At 36.5% G+C, this 24,420-nt stretch overlaps 1 protein-coding gene across 1 annotated transcript in view; it reads right to left on the bottom strand.

Moving 5' to 3' along the window:
- LOC140157941 (gamma-aminobutyric acid type B receptor subunit 2-like) overlaps nt 1-24,420 on the bottom strand; it is a 49,146-nt gene that overhangs the window by 6,318 nt on the left and 18,408 nt on the right. Inside the window, exons 9-13 of the mRNA XM_072181192.1 lie at nt 7,273-7,356; nt 6,982-7,132; nt 5,875-6,007; nt 5,220-5,333; nt 3,904-4,020 (exon numbers count right to left, since the gene is read on the bottom strand). Coding sequence (XP_072037293.1) covers nt 3,904-4,020; nt 5,220-5,333; nt 5,875-6,007; nt 6,982-7,132; nt 7,273-7,356 — 599 coding nt within the window. The remainder of the gene's footprint in view (nt 1-3,903; nt 4,021-5,219; nt 5,334-5,874; nt 6,008-6,981; nt 7,133-7,272; nt 7,357-24,420) is intronic.

Below are 24,420 nucleotides of genomic sequence, written 5' to 3'. Positions count from 1 at the left end.
TTCTAACTTGAGAACTAGATTACACAAATATGTTTTCTATTGTTTATAATAATATTCGAAAGCCACAAAGGCTGGTTCAAAGCCTGAAATTTAAAAGAAATCATCATTAATTTTATTACTATTGATTACCAAAACTAAACTAATATACCAACATAACATTGGCTATAATTAACCCTGTTTTTTTTCTAAAAATAAAATGTTTCATAACCAATGATATTTATTGCAGAAACATTGTATTCATTCTGCTCTTATTTAATTGTACTATTTATTTCTATATTTTAACATCGTTGCCTAATTAAGGTTATTAATGTTTATACGTTGATAAGGCCATAAGATTTTAATGAGCGCAAAAACATTACGATTTACGTATGTTTACCTATAGCTAACGAGGCTAGCTGTTATTGTTTTAATATACGAGTAAAGGTTGCATAAAAAGAAACAATCTGTAAAGTTTAAAGTAACTGTGAAGGTAAATTACTAATTTCATTCTTTCAAATTGTGAATCTAATAAAACGTTTATAACTCGATCATATTATAGATAAATGACGTCAGACGCAAACTAGTCTCCGATTATACTGTCTTGGACAAAAGTTTGGAATATTTTATATTTTTGTGCGCAGTTCTGTTTTTTAGTGCAGATTTCTTACCATCAATGACCCGTTAGCCATGCAAAATGGATCACGGGTATCTGGTAAGGTCTTAGGTACCATTCCATATCACATGCACACAATACGTAATGTAGGACAATGGCTTCTTATGCCTGACCAATGAACCATCGGGCATCCTTTTCACAGTTATTTTTGCGATATGAGACGTCGAGAGACCGGAACTACTGAAACTAGACTTTGCCGCAATGGCCGCACGAAGCCTGGATCTCGGCTACAAGCAGAATGGCTGAGGTCCATAAACGCGTCTGTTACCAGGAAACTTGCGATTGCGAAAAATAGACTTGTTAGTGCAGGTTTTCGCACAAGACGACCAATAAGAAAGCCAATACTTCTGAAAAGTGCAGATTTCTTACCATCAATGACCCGTTAGCCATGCAAAATGGATCACGGGTATCTGGTAAGGTCTTAGGTACCATTCCATATCACACAATACGTAATGTAGGACAATGGCTTCTTATGCCTAACCAATGAAACATCGGGCATCCTTTTCACAGTTATTTTAGCGATATGATTCATAAAGTTACATTGGCTTTTGCATTACCGTGTGAAAAAAACAGCTTTACTTTGTTGCATCTGTCTGTTGTATACGATATTTCTGATCATGGGGTGCGAGTTGAGTGCAGACTTATTCGCCCGCGTCATTGACTTACGTAATCACGGCTACAAACAGAAGGATATTGGTGTCGCTTTAGGAATTACATAAGGTGCAGTTTCTAAAATTTTGAAGAGACGTCGAGAGACCGGAACTACTGAAACTAGACCAAGGTCAGGTCGGTCCCGAAAGACAACCGCCAGGGATGACCGATCTCTCCTTAGACTTTGCCACAATGGCCGCAAGAAGCCTGGATCTCGGCTACAAGCAGAATGGCTGAGGTCCATAAACGCGTCTGTTACCAGGAAACTTGCGAAAAATAGACTGGTTAGTGCAGGTTTTCGCACAAGACGACCAATAAGAAAGCCAATACTTCTGAAAAGACATCGGCATGCGCGCCTACTTTGATCACAGAGACATAGGGTGATGGTGGTGGAATCAAGAGCTGTAGGCATTCTTGTATTGTTTGTAAAATGTTTTGTCAAATAAAATACATCTTTAAAATATTATGTGTTCATTTATCTTATTTTTGTCTCTTTCTGTTTGTTACAAGTAATCAGAAAATATCATAAAAAAAATATTCAATAAAGATCGAATCATCGTATCGTGTCCCTGCTGGTTTGATTAATTATTAATATAGCGCCACCACTTTTCCCGATCGAACCTTTCATAAATCACTATATACTTGACATGATCAAGATGAAAGATGGCCGAACTTCATTAAGTATGCATGATATCTACTTAATATTCATATTGACATTTCGCGATAAATATTCATATTCACATTGCGGACCAATCAGAATACTTCGGTGTAAATCAGTCTTGCCGGTTCTGAATGCATAATTAAAATGCGGAAATAAATACTATCTATGAATAATTCATCATTCATCGGTCATGAATATGCATGTTATCGTCACGTTAAAATCATCCGATCGAATCGTATCATGTTTATGGCGCTTACTACGTGTATATAATGTAGACTTGATCCACCAGTCCTTCAACTGCTTACGCACGGTTATCGGGTTGTGCTTTTCTCAGGGGGAGAGGGGCAAGTAAATGAATACCATTTAAAATGATCATTTACTGTGTGGAATGAACAATATTTTGTGATATCTTCTAATTATAAATTTATTAAAACATCAGAAAGGGTAAAAAATCAGACAGATTCACACTATATATTTGTTAAAAACGTATTTTATTTCACACATTGTACAAATATCACAAACAATACAAGAATGCCTACAGCTCTTGGTGGAATCACAGTATGGAGAGCATTTCACAGTAGTTCGAAATCACATGCTAGAAGGACACATGAACCAGGACCAATACCTGCATGTTCTTGGTACAGTTATGCTTCCGTTTGCGTGAGGAGACTTCGGGAACAATTTCGTGATCCAAGATAACAGCACTACGGCGGACATAGCCCTACCTGCGAAGGAATTCCTTGAAAATGAGAATATAGGACACCTGGACTGGTCACCTTTGAGCCCGGATATGAACCCTATGGGCAGAAGTATCCCGCAGGTTAGGTAACATGGACAACCAACCAATCACCCTGCAGGAACTTAGATACGCCCTCAATGCTTGCTGGCGAGATATTCCACAAGGAACCTTGGAAAACCTGATCGAAGGAATGTCACGTCGCGTACATGACCTTGAGCTGGCAAGGGGTAGACACACCAAATATTGAGTTGTGTTTTCTCAAGCAAGAGACTTATCTGAACAAGTCATAGTGAGAGTTTAAATTTTTGTCTAAACAATAAAGTTTGCTAGTGTCTTTAATCTCATTTTGTGATACAAAGAGACCGCCAAAAAGTGTTGCGATTGTGTTATCCTTCCATTGTAATGCGCTTCCTCAGGTAATTCTTTGTTTAATTGACAAACTGTGTGATGTAAACATCAAAGGACATCTGTACCTTTCAATTAAATTCAACTGAGCACTACTCCAGAACAATAAACCTGTTCCTAATATGATTAAAAACGGCATTTGATACAAAAATAAAAATATTCCAAACTTTTGTCCATGACTGTATAACTCGATCATATTATAGATAAATGACACCAGACGCAAACTAGTCTCTGATCATAGAAATAATTCACTAATCTTTACAGCAATTTAATCAGCATTGCTATAAAAAAAAATCTATATAATTATACTGCGCACAAAAATCATCTGAATACTTAAAAGGCCATTTCTTAAAGACACTAAAACTAGTAGTTGATAGATAGAGTTTTGTTCTGTGTATTTTGACACCTCGTTCGGTACGATACGACTTTATTTTACTAACTTAGCAATTTGAATTTTTTTAAATGAGTCAATTCAAATTTTAAAAATTAACACACAAATTTGAATTGACTTTTCCCTCGAAGTGCGAAGATATTGAACACAGCGGAGGGAGTGTTCATCCGTCAAGCTTTATTGAACACGTAACAAAAGGTAGCAGAAATCGCCTTAAAGGAGGAAGTATCTAAATTTGTCACATTTGAAACTCGAACATTTGTCATTCAAATGAGTATAGCTTGGTGGAATAAAATTACAAAAGTACGCAGAACAAAAGTCTATGTAATTTAGATTTAGATCTTTAAGAAATGACCTTTGTTTTAAGTGTTCGGATACTTGTGTGCGCAGTATATTTTTAGTACCTGTAATTCCTTAATAACTGAGTTTGGATCACCAAGAATATACCATGTCCATACTACAAGGGTATCTAACACAACCAGTGCAAGGACGTACGTAATTAAACGTGAATCGGACATTTTCTGTGGAGAAAATAGAAGCAAACTATTAATTTTATGTATAGCGCTGGGTCGTGGGCGGGGTGCGTTTGTGTGGTGGGTTAGTGGCTAGGCAGAGGATGATTTAAGGAAGCCCCATCATGCACTGCAAACGTGTTATCACCAGAGTTTCAACTGCCACTTTACTTTTCAAATCCCATTGAATTCTGTGCAAAAGATGTTGTTTAAGAATTGTGCGTGTGTCATTATTACTTAGTCGATTTCAGATCTGAAGTGATGTATACATGAAGGATAATTCACACCTTCTGTAGGTAACATAAAATGTGAAATCGACCAGCATTGTGAATGCGTTTTTATTGTAAATATATCAGTCCAAATTCAAATTTTAACCATGCCCGTCAGTGCAATGTGCGTGCAGTGGTGTCATGTTCACTCACACAGCTAGCTGTGCTAACCGCAAGTCAACACAGTGGCGTGGTGGGAAGTGCTTAAATCATCCTCTGGTGGCTAGGTATGTCGGTGTATTGTGGGTGTGAGAGGAGGGGTAGACGAAGATAAGAAATGGAGAGGAATACATGTATTATGTGTTTATATTTCGTTTCACGGTATAGGTATTTTGAGTTTTGCGTTTTTTATGACCCCATCTAATCCACTCAGGTCAAAGTCGGACATTTTGAAAATTGAGTTACTACCATTACTAACTTGCTCAATACCTACAATTACTGATGTTGAATCTCCTGGTCTCTTGAATACTTGTAAAATTGTAAAATGTCCATTTTCTTATGTTAATATTGGGGTGTTGTTTTTTTGTGTGTGTTAATATTGCTTGATTTCTGGGCCGCAACACCCCTAAATCCTTAGGGATAGAGTAAGGGTTAGAGGATAAGGTTTAGCGAATTGCGGCCCACTATGTTTGCAAAAATAATACGCTTCCGAGATACAATTACAGTCGCACGTGTCCGTGTCAGATTAGGATAAAATATAGACTGGAAAGTTTTTCTGGATTTTCAGAAATAAGGGTCCGTTTGTACAGGAAAAACTTTTTTCCCATTTTTCGAAATTAGGGTCGTTCGATTGAGATCAAACTTTTTTTGGCTTTATCTACATGCTTGCAACGACCAAATCATAAACTGCTCACACATTTCACAAATCATATGAACCATTAATTACTAAAATGAAACCAACCCAAACCAAAGCCTATGAAATAAATAAATAACGTTTACTATTTTACGAAGTTTCGTCACAGCATCCACAAAGATCGCCCGTATGCGATAGGTCTTCATGAAAAGTGACCCAAAGGCTAATGAGATTCCTACACATATGAACCACATTCGACCCTGAAAAAAAAAAAAAAAAGAAAAAACCGAAGCGATTAAAGAATGTATTAAAATCTAAAGATACATGGACCTAATTACTGTTAATGATTAAAAATGATATTAAAAAATGGAATCATTAACTTGTACAACTATAATACTGCTTGCAATGAGTGCATGATTAAAAGCTCAAACTTAAAAAATGCTCTTTCAAGTTCAACAATGAGAAATCTATTATGCAAATGTTAATTTAGCCCCATATTACAAGTTCTAGGTTGTTTTAATTAAGGCATAAATGAAACGAATCAATAATAGTATTACAATCATATGATTTAAAGAGCCGTCAGGATGTCATTTATGCATATTAAGTTATTTGCAGTTCTTCTCACATCCTCAGCCCACAGCTTCTATTTAACAGAGTGCCGTGGAAAATATAAATTATTTGATCATTTCATTAATTTCAATTACTTTTTGGTAATAAATATGTCAAATTACGAGTGAATTAGTAGTAATATTATGTGTCAAAGAAGGCAAACAATAACAACTACAGCAGCAAAACACTTACGCCACACATTGTAACAAACAATTTTTCCCGTAGTTCTGACGTATCTACTGCAATGAGGAATACACCCATATACAAACAAACACATCCGCCAATAATCAGGTTGTTCAGATGCGGGCTGGTTACTTTGATCACCCTATATAGAACAAAGAATAAAATAACAAAACAATTAATTGCAAAATGTTGAATGATAATTTAAAAATACCTTGAAGGTTTAGCTTATCAGAATATTTATCAAGACAAAATATCATTATCCATGATGGCCTCTAGCGAAAGTGATATTGGAAGACGCAGAGCTCTTGCATGGGTTTGTTTAGTGACGAAGGAGCACAAATCGGCTGGGACCGAGACTAGCATTTAGCATGAGAAGATGAAATAAACATATAATATGCAATAAAGAGATGAAAGGTTTTTACTTATTCCAATGTTCATACACTATTGATTGCAATTCCATAAATGGTTGTAATTATTAATAGGTCGCGATAAAACAGTTGTCCACTTACCATATGCATTAAGAGAATTCTGGTAAAGGTGAACATGCAAGGCTGTTAACCTTAATTTTTATATAATGCTTTTATCAGGAAAGAATTAATTCAATGTTATTGATACGGGGAAGTAAAAAGAACTAATGCAAAAGGAAAGTCTCGTATTTGTGGCACAATTAATGAATTGTCAATTAATGAATGGTTAAATCATTGTTAAACCACAAGGGAAATAATGATTTCTTATTGCATACATTTTATACAATTTTCTTTTTGTACCCAATCATTTGTATTAGAAATAGTTATAGAATAAAAGAGAGAAGGAAAACGTTTGTTGTTTTGAGATGGTGACCAGATCGTCAGCCTCATCTTATTTCATTATCCCAGTGAAATTTAAGCCTGAAGAAATGTTTCGTTTAGATGTTATAGATGAAAAAGTGATAGTCCCATCCCTCGTTGTGGTTACTCCTCCTACTACTATTGGTGAAACACAGTGTTTGCTTTTGATATCAAAACCACCAGTGCGATTTAACTCAAAACTTGGGAATAAGATTATTTTGGTACATGCTTGCGAGGTACAAAACATAATATGAAGATGAAACGAGAAGAATAGATGTTCTAACATTACTTTTTGTGTCTGAATTTGATGTTGACGAATAAGAAGCCGACAGCCAATACAAGTCCTAGCACAGCCAATGTGAACAGTGATATGCGAAGTTTGGAACTAACGACCTTGTGTTGTAGTTCTCTTGTAACGCCATCCACCGGTGTATATGGACCTGGAATTTGAAGACAAGCATAGATGTCTTATATTTTTAACAGCTAATACGATATATTTAAAGATTTTGAAAATTCAACTACACTACAAAGCTCCAGTTATATTTAATTAATTAGACTATTACTATATAATATATTTTACCTTGCCACTGAAATGACCTGTTTTGAATGACTTCAAATTCACCTGTTCCATTTATATACTCCAGAACCCTAACCCTTCTGCCGCCTGTAAAAAGAATAGAATATACAACATATATTTTCCATAACAGGTCAATTTGAACCATTGCATACCCATTAGAGAATGAATTTGGAGAAAACCTTCTGATAATTACAAACACTCGCTGAGCAGCAAGACCTTCCCTCTAAGCTTTTAATCCGATAAGCTGATTATCTATTTGTTTTCATGAATTGGAAGACATTCTTTGATGTATGAAGCAGTATTCAGACTTTTTATTGTACGTACCATGGAGCTATTAAATAGATGGAGAAGAAATAGATTACGTAACGCATTGAAACCTTGTGCCGATTTGAAATCTGACAAGCTATTCATCGAAAGGTACCTTTTGTTTGGGACAAAGGGCTTCCGCCATTAAATCGGTAAGCTGACCCGACAGTGTATTAACGCTTTACCTAGCAGGCTACTGTCAATAAGTGATCAAACGAAAGGCGCGTGAAAGCGACGTCTGGAACGAAAAGTACCTTTTGTTATAATAACACACAAGGATGTGATTGAGTAGCCGTAAGCACAAAAAGCACACATTCGCCGCTGAGTACAGTTCGTGATCACCCCACTGACTTCAGGTGCTTCATTTAAATAAATTGAATGCGCTTGCTGAATGATTACACATCAATCATTCAAGGCTGCCATTTATGTCTATAGTACTGTATAATGGTAATAGCTATACGTATACATGTAACAAATATTAAGTATACCGGTATAGGCCTATATAAAAGTTGTTTCACAAATTGACATTTTATTTTATTTTAAGAAGGAGAATGTCATAAACAGTGGCGTACTGAAGGGGGCAGCTCTTCTGTGAGGGGTCTTGGGAGGGGATGAGGGAGGAAGAGGTGGAGGAGGGGACATGAAGAATGAGAGGGGGCTGGAGGAAGAGAGAAAGAGGGGCAACAAGTATGAGGGGATGGAGAAGGGAAGGGAGATAAGAAGAGGGAGTGATACTTTAGCAAGGAAAAAATAAGTACAGAGAAAAAAAAAGGAATGACAAAATGTAGGCCTTATAATAATTATTATAGAAACTAAACACAGCCCCTCCCCCACATAGGCCTAACGCTAACAGCACTATAGGCAGCCATTCGATGATGTCAATGCCTTTATGCGTTACGAATTTAAAACGCCCAGTCAGATGTATTTTACACCTGCCAGGCACAAGTCACCCAATTTCGAAAATTGGACGTTGAATGTACACTCTCATGAATATTGATTGGCAACATTTTCCAATATGTCAGCGCTCAAATCGGACACAATAGAACAATAGACCATTCAGTAAGTTGGTACGTACAATATTGTATGCAACATATCTACGTTATTTAATCTATTGCCATTATATTTCCAGTAATGTTTAAGTTCTAACGAATGTTTCATGACGTAAAATCGATAATATATTTCTACTAGATATAACATGTAACATATTATCGATTTTTCGTCATCAAACATTCGTTAGAACTTAAACATTACTGGAAATAGAATGGCAATAGATTAAATAACGTAGATATGTTGCATACAATATTGTACGTACAATACTCGGAGTCTGTGGAGCGCTTTACTGAGCTCAATCATCTGAAATTACTGGAGCGCGAGCCACCCAGGCTGGTGGCTCAGCATAGTATTTTATTAACAGAAGGTTTTCTCCAAATTCGTTTCCTAATGCGTACCAGACTATAGAATTGAACAGGTTTTCGTTTTTTAACTTCTGCGTCTTTTACATAATTTATTGTACTGTACAAGACACAGAAGTGCTCATAAAATATAATTCCGAAAAGTTTGAATTTATCAAATTCACAATGTTGCAAAATTCCGTACTGACATTCCTATTACAATATGGTGTTTCTGAATTAAACTTTATTATTAAATAAATATCTAATTTAATTATTTTCATTGCATAATTGAATGTAATTTGGTTCCGAAATTGAATATCAAACTGAATATAAATGATCGCCAGTGCGAGAAATTCCTAAAATGTTATCAAACTTTGTAATAGCCATGGCGACACAGATTTAAACCAATTTTGTCTTTCTTATTTCTATAGATATTGCATTATTAGTATTCTGTATTATTACTAATTTCCACAGGTCAAGCGAACAACATTTTTTTTTTATTAAATGAATCAAGATTCTGGTTCTCCACAGCGAAATCCTTTCAAGAAAAGACGTCATACCGATGGAAACTTGAATACAATTTATGTGGATGTTGAATTTGATAATCGTAATTTGATAATTGTAATTAATGTACGTCAGTAATGTATGACAATAAAGCTGTACAATTTAGATATCACAATAATAATAATAAAATAATAAAACGGCATTTATCCACGCTTTCTGAATACTCAGATTCCTCAAAGCGCGCCACGGGTCGATATGCTGCCAAGCCCCAAAGGGCAGAGCAAGTTGACCTCAATGCTGAGTGTGCCAGACAACAGGTCCGGGCTGATATCCTGCTCTTTACGAAAAGGCCTGCAACTATTACATGTCCAGATATTGCTCTTCTAATACATGGGACCACCATTTTACGTGACTCTCCGAACCACGGCACGCTACGCACCCACTGTGGTGTCTGCACGTTTAGGGCAACAATGAGTGGGATAGAGGATAAATGAGAAAGCTCGTGATCTTACAACCTTCCAACAATTGAAAACTAAGAATTCTATACAAGCATTACCCAACTCAGATTTAAAAGGTAACAAAAGTACTTTGGATGTATTGAAGGCATCTTAGCTTGCATCAAATTATTAAGTTTTGAAAAGAATGCCATTATGTAAGGACCACTTCCTGAAAAGGACTGAAAGGACCACTTCCGTGAAGTTCAGTCGACATATTCTGTTGGTCCCCGTGCGATCGCTGTAGTGCATGTGATGGCAGAGGTACATCTTGGTTTCACCGACTTCCCCCGGTGATTCCAGCAAAGTACTCACAATCTTTATTAGCCTAGTCATTGACTGAAAAATAGTATACATTTAAAATAGATTCGAGTCTGGCTATCTTGGCTAAAGCAATTATCAGATTACCAATTGCAATTGTTACGACAATGAATAGAATCAATTAGCTTCGCTTGAACGTAATAGAGGCCCTGCATCATTTTATCGATTGGCTCCAAACAAAGGATTTGAACCGGTGTCATTCACCGTAGTTATGGCGGAGTGCAGTCCATTCAATCAAATGTTATCATCAACCTATTTGATCGTAGTGCAGGGTTATGTTTGTGAGACGAACTGTCACGGTAGATTGCAATCATGCTTTTGTTGAATGCATTTGTGACGTGTCATGTCAAAAGGAGACACTTTTGGGCAGGTTATGAATTTTGAGGTTTTTACATATCTTAAATATAGAGATATTTTGCTCCACAACGCCGTTTTCCCAAATGAATTTGGACATTCCTAAGCAAAGATATTGAGTTCGGAAGTTATGGTATTATAAAATTGGAAATTGAGATATCGGCCTTTAAAAATATTATTGACAATGTTAAGAGTGGGAATTAACTTGAAAAATGTCTCAAAAAATACAAGATGCCAGTTACATTCCGGTCTGAAACTATCAGACAATATTTTTAACATTAATAACATCACAAATTAGCAGCAAACCCAAATTGTGAAAAAATCACCCACCAGCAGATTTTTGGCTATTTCTCCATTTACGATCCTGCCCAAAAGTGTCTCCTTTTGACATGACACGTCACATTTGAGTAGTCCGCCATATTTACGGGATGATACGTCACATGCAAGGCCTCTATTCTTTTTAAGCTCATTCGTATGAGAATAACACTCGGCCGCCTCACTCGTATTGACCATGGTTAAAAATGAAATAAGAGTCGAAGAAATATATCGCTAAAATTTGACAATTCCGATCAATTTACCAACGTTTACTTGTAATTCGCGTAGCAACGCGGGTACTTCCAGGTTTGGATGTTGACAAATACCCATGATGCATTGCGATCTTCGGTCGATTTCGATTAGGGTCAGTCCATGTTGAAACAGATTGAGTGTACACCCACCCTCTTGGATTTTGCTCTCCTTTGGCTCAGGGGTACCTTTCATGGATCCCTAGGTGAGGGCACAAGAAAAAACTTCAAATTCCATTTCGTTTGCGAATGGCGGGCAATCAAAGTTTGGCGACCTCGACCAAAATTGTGAATTTAAGGGTCCAAATGACAAAGTGCTCTCTTTGAGGGGCACTTTCTTCTTAATTGAATCAGTTGTGATCCTCTTTTTGAATGTGGTCACTCACTGGCTGTGTCTGAAATACCTAATGCCAAAAAAGATAGATTTCGGAATTTTGTTGGGATTTCAGAGGGGTCAAAATCAGCACTTCGTACTGTTCAATCAAATTATATTGATTTTGAAGGACCCATGATAATGTCATAACAGTGCACTTATAGGTCCTAATTATGTTTAGAATGGATTAACCATATGCCAATGTCTATGAGCAATTAAAAAAAAGAGAAATTTCTAGACCCCTACAGAATTTTAGGCCACCCCTAAAGTGGTTCAGCCACAAATGGCACTTAAAGTCGGCAAATGTTGACCCCTAATAACTTTAGGTGTACACCAGATATGAATTTCTAGTCTTTTGCATCTGAAAGAATGTAGTTTAATGTTACTAGGAACATAAGATTTGTTTTGTATTTTTGTGTTTTAGTATTAAGTTGACGCTTTCAAAAATAGTCATGTTAGGATACGGTACAAAATGCCAATTTTAGTATGATATTTTTTTTTTTTTTTTTATCACTTTATAGCCATTTGTATTATTTATCCTGATATTTCAAGTTGCTCTTGAGTCAAGTAATAAGAAAAAACTACTTTCTAATCCTCTGTATGGATTTTTAAGGGGGTCAAAAATGCACTTCCTGGCAACAATGCACATGCAAAGTACAGGTTATGGGGGTCAAATTTTCAGAATGCTCCCAATTATGTCAAGTAATATATCACATTACTCGTATGGTCATGAGGATTCCAAAAATGTATAGTTTGTTATGTGTCAGACCTTTCAGGAGGGCGCTATGACGAAAAATGTTCATAGGTCAACGACCTTTTTTGAAAGTATCAAAACACAAAGAATACAAAACAAATCTTATGTTCCTAGTAACATTAGACTACATTCTTTCAGATGCAAAAGACTAGAAATTCATATCTGGTGTACACCTAAAGTTATTAGGTGTCAAAATTTGCCAATTTTAAGCGCCATTTGTGGCTGAACCACTTTAGGGGGCCTAAAATTCTGTAGGGGGTCTAGAAATTTCTCTTTTTTTGAATTGCTCATAGACATTGGCACATGGTTAATCCATTCTGAACATAATTAGGACCTATAAGTGCACTGTGGCATTATCATGGGTCCTTCAAAATCAAGATAATTTGATTGAACAGTACGAAGTGCTGATTTTGACCCCCTCTGAAATCCCAACGAAATTCCGAAATCAATCTTTTTTGGCATTAGGCATTTCAGACACAGCCAGTGAGTGACCACATTCAAAAAGAGGGTCACAACTGATTTAATTAAGAAGAAAATGCCTCTCAAAGAGAGCGCTTTGTCATTTGGACACCTTAAATTCCCAATTTTGGTCAAGGTCGCCAAACTTAGATGGCCCGCCATTCGGAAACGAAATTGAATTTGAATTTTTTCTTGTGAGACCTCACCTAGGGGTCCATGAAAGGTACCCCTGAGCCAAAGGAGAGCATAATCCAAGAGGGTGGGTGTACACTCAGTCTGTTTTGACATGGACTGACCCATTAGTCGATAGATGTCGCAACGAATTATGAATACCGAGACTTATATGATAAAAAAAAAACCACGTGCCTTACACTGGGTATAGATTTATTAAGGGAATTGGAATGAGCGTTTTGGGCGTTTCGACAGTATTTTTTGTTTGACATGAGAGCACATCAGACCTATCAAATTGCATTCTGAATACGAAGAATGTCTTTCTGATATCAAATAATTTTCATTTTATGAAATTCACGATATAATACAAATTTTATGACAAATTATTAAAATTTGATATTTTTCACATTTTTGAGATACAGGGTGAGTAAAAAAAAGTGCAATAGAGAAAAGAATCCATTTTTATTTAAGAACCGAGTCGAACCTTTAAGGTTTTAAAACATTTTAAAAATAACATATGCATTAGTGATCTGGTGTGAAAAAATTAAGAATCTAGCATTTTCCGGTTTGTTTTTATGATACGTTTTTTAGCGATACCCAATTTTAACGTTTGTCCAGGAGACATCTAAAATTTGAAAGTCAGTCCACTCTGTGTAAGGTTGATTTGGAACAACTCCATTTTCCTAACCTCATTGCCATTGAAAAAAAATGGAGCACCCAAAATGTTATTGCCCTTGGTCTTGTTTAAGGAGAAGAAACATTATTTGTTGTTATTTTCATTTTGCCTTTACTTTAAAGATGTTTATTTTCTATCAAAAACATATAAATTTGTAGGCAGGTTTTTCAAATGTCGAAATGAAATGCGCGCAAATTGAAGTGGAGTGAATTACAAAATATTCAGTAAGTTGGACATATTGGGATTTAAAAAAGGAAGGAAGGACTTAAAGTAATGTTAGAAATGTGTTTGAACAGAAACAAATTAAAATAACGCAAAAATCAACCTTATTGAAGTTAAAGTCAGTTTCAGATCTGGTGCCTTTATCGTGCATTGTGTGCTCTCATTCAAAATACATGATACCTCGTGGACAAAAAATGAAATTGGGTATCGCAGCAAAAGGACTCATAAAAATTAAACGGTAGTAGCGAGTCACTTCATTTTGTCACAGAAGGTGACTGTTGAGTGTAGCGTTTATAGAAATTTTTAATAATGGGAAAGTTCAACTTGGTTCTAATATCGATTCTTTGTTCTATTGCACTTTTTTTGACTCACCCTGTATAACAGTCCTCGAAGTAAATTTTATAAATGTAATGATATAGTCTTAAAGTGTATGTAGCTGGGAGGAAAAGCCGACGATCAAGTGAAAATTTTGACCTTTCATATTGAAGATATGGATTTTTTTTCCCAAAATGACCTTATTTTTTTGGTGTTTTGGGAAAAAAAATCCATATCTTCAATACGAAAGGTGAAAATTTTCAATTGATCGGCGGCTTTTCATCCCACCTACATACACTTCAAATATAAATCATCAGATTTATAAAGTTTACTTCGAGTACTGTTAAATATCAAAAATATCCATTTTTAATGATTTGCCATAAAATGTGTATTGTATTGCGAATTTCAAAAAATCAAAATTATTTGATATCAAATTTGATTCTACAAATGTGTGCTTACACACATTTTGTCTAAGATATAAGTGTCATGGTGTTAAAACAGATCAGAGTCCAAAGGTTGATAACTCTGTGCAATTCATTAATCATTTTAATAACAATGTACACGAGGTGAATAGACTCCAGCGAGATTCACTGTGCAAGTGAATCAACTACCCAACCACTTCAAATACTGAATACAGATTTCAATTGAGATCAATTCTGTATTGATTGATTAAATCACTTGTATTTGTCACTAGATAGACTCGAACACAGGACACATGGGAAGAATATTATTCGATATTTTTATGACAATGCATTAACATCATGAAAGTGGCATCTTGTAGAGACTGCTGACAGGTTTGCGCCCTATTAGCTATCATATCAACCTTCTTGCTGAAGCTGGCCCGAGGGCTAATAGACTGGATATGGGCAAGGAAGGCATTCCATATGAGCTGTAGATGGTACAAAATATATTTGATCATGTTCATGGCTAACAATGGTAGTATCTAGACTGCAAGAGATGTCATGGGATGTCTGTGATCTGGGGTTTTGGTAGTTGGCATCAGTTGGCAGCTCCAACTACCCTGTGATGGCTTAGCGGCTGAGCAGCATCTTGATGCGCTGAGCTCTGCCATGCAGTGCTGCCATACTCCATCTTACTGTTTCTTATGATGAATACCTAAAAACAACCTTACACCCTTTTAGCAGATTGCATTAAACTAATAATAAACAATCTCCTTCCACCACACTAATTTAATTGGATTGTTAAACTTCAACAATGAACGTAATTAAGCAGTTTTAAATGCTAAGGCCGTCCATTTACGGTAATGGATCTTTCAATAATACTTGAAACAAATAGCTTTTACACTGAAACGTTCAAGGCCGTGCATTGAAGTCTTCGCCGCATCTAAATTATTACACTTGCAAGCTGGAATTAGCGTAGCATTAAAAATCCTGATATAACTGTAATTGCTAACTGATGATTCTTTTAATCATTGCATCTACAAATTTCATTCATTTGCAAAGTGATGTTTTGATGAGCTAAGTTCTTTCAAGGCAACGTCATCGCCAGTACTAGCCCCAAGTAGAAGACAATTATTGTCTTGACGTTGGTAAAAGAATAGCTCATCCGACTGAAATGTTTGCTTAACAACAATTGACTGATCAGTGCCAGAAGTGGATAAGTGCAATAGCTGCCATGTGTACATGAGTACAATATACTATGTTTAAATTGCCAAATGTTCACAGGGCAGCTATTGCACTTAGCCTTTTCAGGCACTGGGCAGTCGAAATGCGCTGTTATTAATCTTCATAAACATTTCAAATATTCATAAAATGTACACTACGAATGAGCCGTTAAGTCGGCAAATTGTATTCCGAGTTACAGTGTAATACATGCGTGAAGGTCGTGTTCATAGGAACCTCAATTTGGAGCGACAAGTATCTCATTTGAACACCGTTTAAACCAATCAATAATCATATTGCTGAAGAGGAATAAGCTTCTAACTATTTCTATAGAATCCTTAAATAACTGTAGTCTTTGTTTGCTTTGGCTAAATCCTGTTCAAGTGGTGGGCTACAAGGCATTGTATTTTGTCTAGGTATGTATTACCAACAATTAACAATGAGAGGACATTGGGGATAATTTGAAATGACCGCCAATTATGACTGTTTGATTTTATTACCAAGCAATGTGGAAAAAGAGACACCTGTATAGAACTGAAAAAGGTACCATTTTGTTGAAGGAACAGAGTTCAACACACCATAACTCCGCTTTTGGATATCGTTTGAAGTCAAATGATATGCCATTTTAAAGATTGTGACATATATTTTCTAAACACGGAATAAAACAAAATTGACCGGGCCGACTTTACGGCTGATTCGTCGTGTCCGGTCACATATTAGCATAGTTGTGTACTTTATTTCAAGCACATATATTTGAACATACTATAGATATAACTGCTGTGTCTTTCCGATTATGTTTTGATAAGAAAAGCGTAAAAATGTTCTATTATTAACCTTCATAATTATACAATTTGTCCAATTCAATTATTGAATTGACAGAATTAGTTGATTTTTTATGTGTTCAGATTGGACGTGAAAATTGCCCACTCACAAATAATAAGTCCAATTGATTAGATTGTAGTTCAAATATTAATATTGATTTTTTTTTATTACTATTATTTTACTGTTCATTGGACACAGGGATTTATTTAATCTAATTTGAACATCCAAGGTATGTTGCCGTGGTGCCCCGCTGTATTTCACGCACTTGTCAACATACATTGTAATAAAGAAACGATGTGATTGTCAATGCTTAGTGAATACTTATTTGCTTATTCATATAGCTTTCAAAAGTTAAAATCCGTGTAAATATCATTTTTGGCCTATTTACACTGTACATTGACTACTTTGACGGTTCGGTTCGTGGAGATTACTCTCTCGTAAATTCACATGATTGCAGAAAATCATCAAAATTGTGTCTGTCAAATATAACGTACGCAAGGGCTAGAAAATTAAATTTGTGAAGTAAATGGTCTATAACTTATCTTTCTTTTAGTGTATTATGAACGATATATGTGCATACTATAATTTAAACCTGGTTGGAGACCAAAAGAAAAGAGCTGGAAAAATAATTGTGTGTTACACTTTTATGACACCTTAGCTTATTTTGAGCCAAATATAGAGTACCACTAGGGCTATCAGTGTACCAACTCAGGGCTTTGTATTTTCACATTTGGGCCCCTGGGGCCCGTGACCTTTGACCTCTGGGGCCAAGATGGGCAAAAGGCACTTCTACGGGGTAGGGCCCATAAGTGTACCACATATGGGTCCTGGGGCCCTTGTAGTTTTAGCGCTAGCCTTGACAGAATGATGTGTTTGATGGAAGGAGAAGGAGGAGGAGGAGGAGAAGGAAAGGAAACCACAGGATGGCAATATACCCGTCCATGCTTCGCATGCGGGTATAACTCTCACTATGGTTACATCGAAATATACTACTTTTCCCATCATTACATGGGCAGATGATATCAATATTATCAAATTGTTTACTAAGTTCTTCACCAACTGAGGTGAAGAATTGATTAAATGAGTCAGCAGTATCTTTACTGCTGCCCATTTTGGCTTATAATGTTAGGCACATTTGGCTTACCTTTTTTACTTGGAATTACTTTTTTAAGTGTTTTCCATAACTTTTTGCTATCATGTACATTATCATTAATTGCCCTTTCAAAGTGCTTCTTCTTCAAATAAAATTTCATATTATTAACTCTATTTCTAACTGACTTAGCCTTTTCCCAATCATCAGGGTCATTGGTTTTATGAGCCTTGGCATAAAAATAATCCCTATCCTTACACAATTTAAGAAAATTACTGTCTACCCATTCAGCACGGCCCTGCACTTCTTAGATCGCCTTGATAAGAGTTCGAAGCCCTGTCGTCAACAGAGGGCAGTAAACTCGAGGTAAAGAATATCCCATATCGCGCTAATGAGCCGGGCAGTAACCTTAGGAAAAAGATCGTTTCTGGCGAAAATTGACAAGTAACTTGCACAAATTTCTAGATAAAGTTACTATAAGGTCGTGCGATGTATTCAAACCATTTGTTAACCATTTCTTTTTTTGGGCGCAATAATTATTTATCATGAATATAATGGTCATGTTGATGACATCATAGTTACTCGCATTTTGTTCATTTTTAAATTTTGAAACATTTAACGCTCAAAAGTCACACAAAATCAATCACATATATTTTTCTTTATTTCACCAGAGTGTCCTTGCCAAGATGCTAGCACCAGACCATGCGCGTTCTCAAGATACAGCCTTCATAAGTGTTAGGTCACTTCTGTACAATTCTTATAATTTGTTTCATGCATACAAATAGCGATGCACGTTTTTGTTGTGTTTTTGATAGGTTTTCATGTCCGATTTTAACGATAAAACATTAAAAAAATAGAAAAACAATATGGCAAAACAATCAACAGTTTGTAACATTCTCCATGAACTTAACCATCTATGTTTGGATTGTGATGTAATTAACGTGTGTAATGAGATTTTCTCTTTCTGAATCTGACTTGTAAAATATTATTTTTCATCACAATTTCTCATCAAATTCATACATTTCTGGGTCAAAAGTCAGGTAAAACACTTTGTGGTTTTGAAATTTGGTTTAGAAATAACGCTAATAAAATCATTTGGGTTGATCAAGCAGTTGCTTTTTATGATTTTCAAGGCAATATGCATAAATGATGAATCTGCATGTACATAATTTATCACTTCAGTAAGCTCGTCTTTTGACCAACGTTCATTATTGATCACGGGTTATATTGTATGCGATTGACATCAAAGAACCACATGTGTATGAGCTTGTCCATTGAATTGAATTACACAATGGTTATTCAGGTTATTGATCGCTAGATGGAAGCGAACATGATACATATTACGTAGGATTCCATGCCTGTTCGGGGATTTGAACCCTAGCGACCACAACTATGAACACTTTGAAGTGTTAGCACCGTGCAGGGCCGTGTCAGGGAGATGCCCCTTTATACGCTTAGTTTTAAAAGGTGCATGTTCATCGCATGCTTCATTAAACAATGATTGCCACTTAGATAGAGCGTCATCAACATCATCAATACAGTTTACTTGTTCCCAATCAATATTCTGAATTGTGTTCACAAAGAGTTACTATCTCCAAGTTACTGTTTCAGACCCCGAGTTACTAAGTAATTAAGGGCCCAGGGTGTAGACATCACCCTGGGTGTAGACATAATTATTGCACAGTCCCTATATAGTATTGTGTTGTCGTGGATACATGTAGTTGATAAATTACTCAATCAAATCATTTGGATAACGGGGTACTACACCCCTGCCCAATTTTGTGCCTATTTTTACATTTTTCTCAAAAATTATAGAGCATTGGTGACAAGTAAGATATGTATATTATAGGGGCAAGGACTACAACTGCTACACTGGAAATTTTATTTCAGCACAGACAGCAGTTGTGGAGTTACAGTCAAAAATTAGGGAAAACCAATATTTGATCAATAAATCAATAACTACTTGCCTTGAGTTGCTGAATTTTCAGTGCAGTAGTTATAGTCCTTGTCTCTATAATATACATATCTAGGCCCTATATCTTACTTGTCACCAATGCACTATGATTTTTGAGAAAAACACAAAAATAAGCAAAAAATTGGCTAGGGGTGTAGATAATAGATCCCACACAATTTAAAACCAACATAACCCAACATCTACAAGAAATCTATAGACTAAAATTTGCATGCATGCGCATATCAACCTAACCGTTTTACTCCTCTAGGACTGTTGGGCAGTATCAAGATCAAGATGATGTGCAAATTCCAAGTTAGACTTCATCATGTTCTTGCTGTCATTGACATATTTGTAGAGACGACTAGAGTCCCCGCTATATGTCGAATGTATGGACTAGGGTAGCCCGAAACATCATGGCCCTGTTCCTTCCTCACTAGGGCCATGAATACCCTACGTACGTAAAAACGGGGCACCGTGAACTCACGTCGCGGTGATGACGTCACACTGACGGCATCTATTTATAGAAAGAATTCAAAACATTTTCCATCCTCAAATGTGCTCAAAATTTACGAACATGCACCAAATATGTTTTGTTTAAGTCTTATCTTCACGTGAGGAATGGTAGGAAGTGGTATTTATGAGAAAACGTGGTATTTTATGTGTACCCTGGACCAGATATGCTCAGGTCAGTGGAAGGACAGTGGAAATCAGGGGTACAGCATTAAGGCCCAAAATTCGGGGGTTGTTTTCCTGTGTTTTTCACTCCAGAGCTTGCAGAAAATCCAAATACATGGGGTGAAAATTAAATCTTGGGGTGAAAAATATTTTGCAGTGTAGTCAGGGGTAGGAGTACGGTCCAAAAGTAGCTAGAGGGTCAGTTTTCACCCCCGAGCTTGCACATATTCCCAATAGAGGGTGAAAAATTAATATTTTTTAAATTTAGGGGGTCATTCACCCCCGCTACCCCTGGTGGAAATCGTAGTGACGGACGTGTGAGTACCTCGGGCTAGGACTAGGGAGCCAATTGTCAAAAGCCGTAACTCACACATATTATACGATACACCCATCGAATGTGTGTCATCGGTCCAGTCATCGGCCTTGTAGGAACCCATGGATTAGGTCCATGTACACATACGATGGGTGTACCCCGCTAGAGTCCCGGACTAGAGTTTTAAATTATACTATGTAGTATGTACAGTACTCGGAGAACGTGGTTGTGTATATTTTTTCTGTATACATTTATAGAAAGGATAAATCAACTTGAGAAAATATTGTGACTTGCTCAAGTTGTTATACTCGCGTACATACATACTCACACTGTACAGAGTTGTACAGTATGTACAGTGCAGAAACTATCACAGCTTTTGGTATTAATATTGGTAAGCTTACACTACCATAATTCATTGACCTCATGAAATAACTGGTAAGAAACTGGACGAAATGTACACTTACTGTTGTTTAAAATGCTTGAATTCCGAAATTACTGGTTAGAAACTGGAACAAAAGTACACTTTTCTATAATACTGTGGTTTAAAATTCAACCGCCGTGTGTGTGTTAATTAATTTCACTGTGGTGACCAACGCTCTGCAGGGTCTATTGTTCTATTGTTTCCTATTAGAACGCTGACATATTGGAAAATGTTGCCAATCAATATTCATGAGAGTGTACATTCGACGTCCAGTTTGCGAAATTGGGTGAGTTGTGTTTGGTAGGTGTGAAATACAGCTGACTGGGCGTTTTAATTACGTAACGAATAAATAGGCATTGACATCGTCGAATGGCTGCCCAGTGCTGTTATGCGTTTAGTTATTATATAGGCCTAATAATTATTATTAAATGTATTCATCATTCCTTTCTTTTTCCTTCTCTGTACTTATTCTTTCCTAGACCTACACTGTCTTTATCACTCCCTCGCTCTCATTGTCCCCTCTCACCCTCCCTCTCTCATTCCCATCATTTTTCATATATTTCTATTTATCTACTTTATTATATCTTTTTATTTCTGCCTTCCTCCAGCCCTCTCCCATTCTCCATATCCCTCCTCCTTCTTCCTCCCTCCTCCCTCCCAAGACTTCTTACAGAGGTGAATCTGCCCCTCCCCAACCCCCTCCCCTCTTTGGGCACGCCACTATGTCTATACCAATCTCCTTCTTAAAATAGAATTAAATGGAAATTTCTTAAAAACAACCTTTATAGGCCTATACTTATACTTACATATAGGCCCTATACGTATAGCGATTACCATTATAGTGTAATATAGATATATGGACTGGACATGGCAGCCTTCATACATTCTAATGTGTAATCGATCACCAAGAGCATTCAATTTATTTAAATGAAACGCCTATCGTCAGGTGGGTGGTAAAGATGATTGCATCGACAGCTAAAGCCTCCTTATAGTCTTCAGACCCACACAAGCACACATTTGTGATACATGAGTACAATGGTACCACTTTACACATGACTGCCCTTACACATGACTGTAGTGTGGTCACTTATTGATACCCGCCTGTTGTGTAGAGCGTTAATATGATGCCGGATCAGTGACCAATTTAATGGCGGAACCCCTTTCTTCGAAACAATGGTACCACTTTTATGAATAGCCTGTCGCAACTTCTAATCGGCATCAAAAGAACAAAAGATTATATAATCTATTGCGACTCTATTTCTATTAAAAGCTCTTTGGTGGTGACGAGCTAGATCTATTAATACCATCATTCATGATCTGTACGAGTCGATTATTAAAAAAATGTATGACGCGGATGACGTAGAGTTCATTAATATTCATATATACTACTACGATTTCTTCATGAGAGGGGTCTGGCACACGACACCGGTGAACCAGTCACGAATTACGCAACCCACATCTATCGTAAGGCTGCACCTAGCACTAACTGCGTGCACACAATTCCAATACACGAAGTTGTGCATTTTTATCGCCAATTATAGGTCGAACAGAAAACCAACGAAGATCATTTGGAAAAGGCAAAGGAACATGACAAACATCTTGTTATTGGTCACTAGTAGTTTGTTTGCAGTTGTAGTTGCCTGCTCCCCAGTTGAATGAAATGAAGATACCTACACTTGTGTAAAACAAAATCAGCATGATCAATGCTAGAATTGGCCAGAACAGTCACTCAAAGGCAACAAAAGACACGCTATTTGATTTGTATACAGAAGTTGTTGGGAGATACCAACAACGACGTACAACTAAATGTTATTGTCTCGCTAGCTACGGATAGTTGTGCCTTTTGTAGTCGCCTGCTCCGCAGCCGAATGAAGTGAAGATACCTACACTTGTGTAAAACGTAATCAGCATGATCGAGCAATTAACTATTGAATAAAATTTAGTGCGATTCGGAAAGTTGCAGTGTCATAGTGGGGAATTTCATTTCCGTTTTGATGTGTGCATTTGATGAAATTTCAGTGGAATAATTCATGAAGTACATACTTTATCTTTTCTATTGCTTCCACCATTTTATTTTTGTTTTGTATCTTATCGTAGACAAAATTTCGCTGAATAATTCCATTTCCGTCCTTGTGCTTTGAATTACACCGACTGAAATCCGCTGTTTGTTATGACTTGAGATTTCAATTTGACTGGTTCATTAAGAAGCAAATGAGCATGCAGTCACGAAGATTAAATCAATCTTATTAATAAGATAATAATCACAAAACGCCAATGCAATGGAACCCAATTAAGAATAGACAGTTAAAAGCTTCTGATAAAACATCATTTGAGCGTTGTTGTTCACAACTAAATAAAATTGACTGCACATTGGATTATATTCCAATATATTCTGTGTATTTATCATATTGACAAGATGAAGTAAAAATGGAAAGTCCAATTATCAGAGTTGGGGAAAAGGAAAAAAATACCGGGAAAGTATCAAATGGTCTCGCACTGTGATTGGTCATAATTTGTCTTCGCAGTGTCTTTACAATTCATTGTCCCGCCCACATACACACACTCGCCAAGGTCACGGTCACTTCGTAAATTGTATGCAATAAATCACAATTTGTCATTCTTCTCTTTGCTTCAAGCTAAGCACCTTTGTCGGAACCTTTTCGATTTTCAATGCAAAACAATGTTATATCTTTGATCATTTTGCGCCGTAGCAATAGTACATAAGGCTGGTGTGAAATACATAACAATTGACGTATTGTTGTCAAATCTTTCGCTTCTTTCCGACAATTGAAATCGAGTTGAAATCTGTTGCCGATTGTTTGTATTTTTTATTCTGCCTGCCTTTTTGTTTCCTTCATCTGATGATGTTTTCTGACACATCTAGCGCACAAACCATTTGGGATGATCTTCCATCCATCTGTAATGAAGATAATACTCAATTTTTTCAAAATGCCACAGAAGAGGAAATTGGACCGTGGTTGCGAACTAGAGCTGATCGTCTTATTGTACTCATCACCTTTCCTATTATTCTTGCTTTTGGTATTATGACAAATGCATTGTTTCTACTTGTCGTACTGCGAATAAGACAAATGCGTACAGTAACCAACTATTACCTGGCGCATCTGGCGTGTTGTGATATTGCCTTCATTTGCTTGTTAACGGGAGAAACTATTTACGATCATGCTTATTCTCCGATCAAATATATCTTGTACAGAACACGCGAGGCTTGTACATTTGTAACATTCCTACAGCATGTTACACTCTTCGCTTCTATCAATCTGGTTACATTAGTCAGTTTTGAGCGATTCATGGCTATCTGCTATCCCATTCAACATCGCCTTGTCAGCGGCA

This window comes from Amphiura filiformis, chromosome 1 (assembly GCF_039555335.1).
Source record: "Amphiura filiformis chromosome 1, Afil_fr2py, whole genome shotgun sequence".
In the NCBI taxonomy this organism is placed as follows: domain Eukaryota; kingdom Metazoa; phylum Echinodermata; class Ophiuroidea; order Amphilepidida; family Amphiuridae; genus Amphiura; species Amphiura filiformis.
This window is presented reverse-complemented; position numbering and strand designations above follow the sequence as displayed.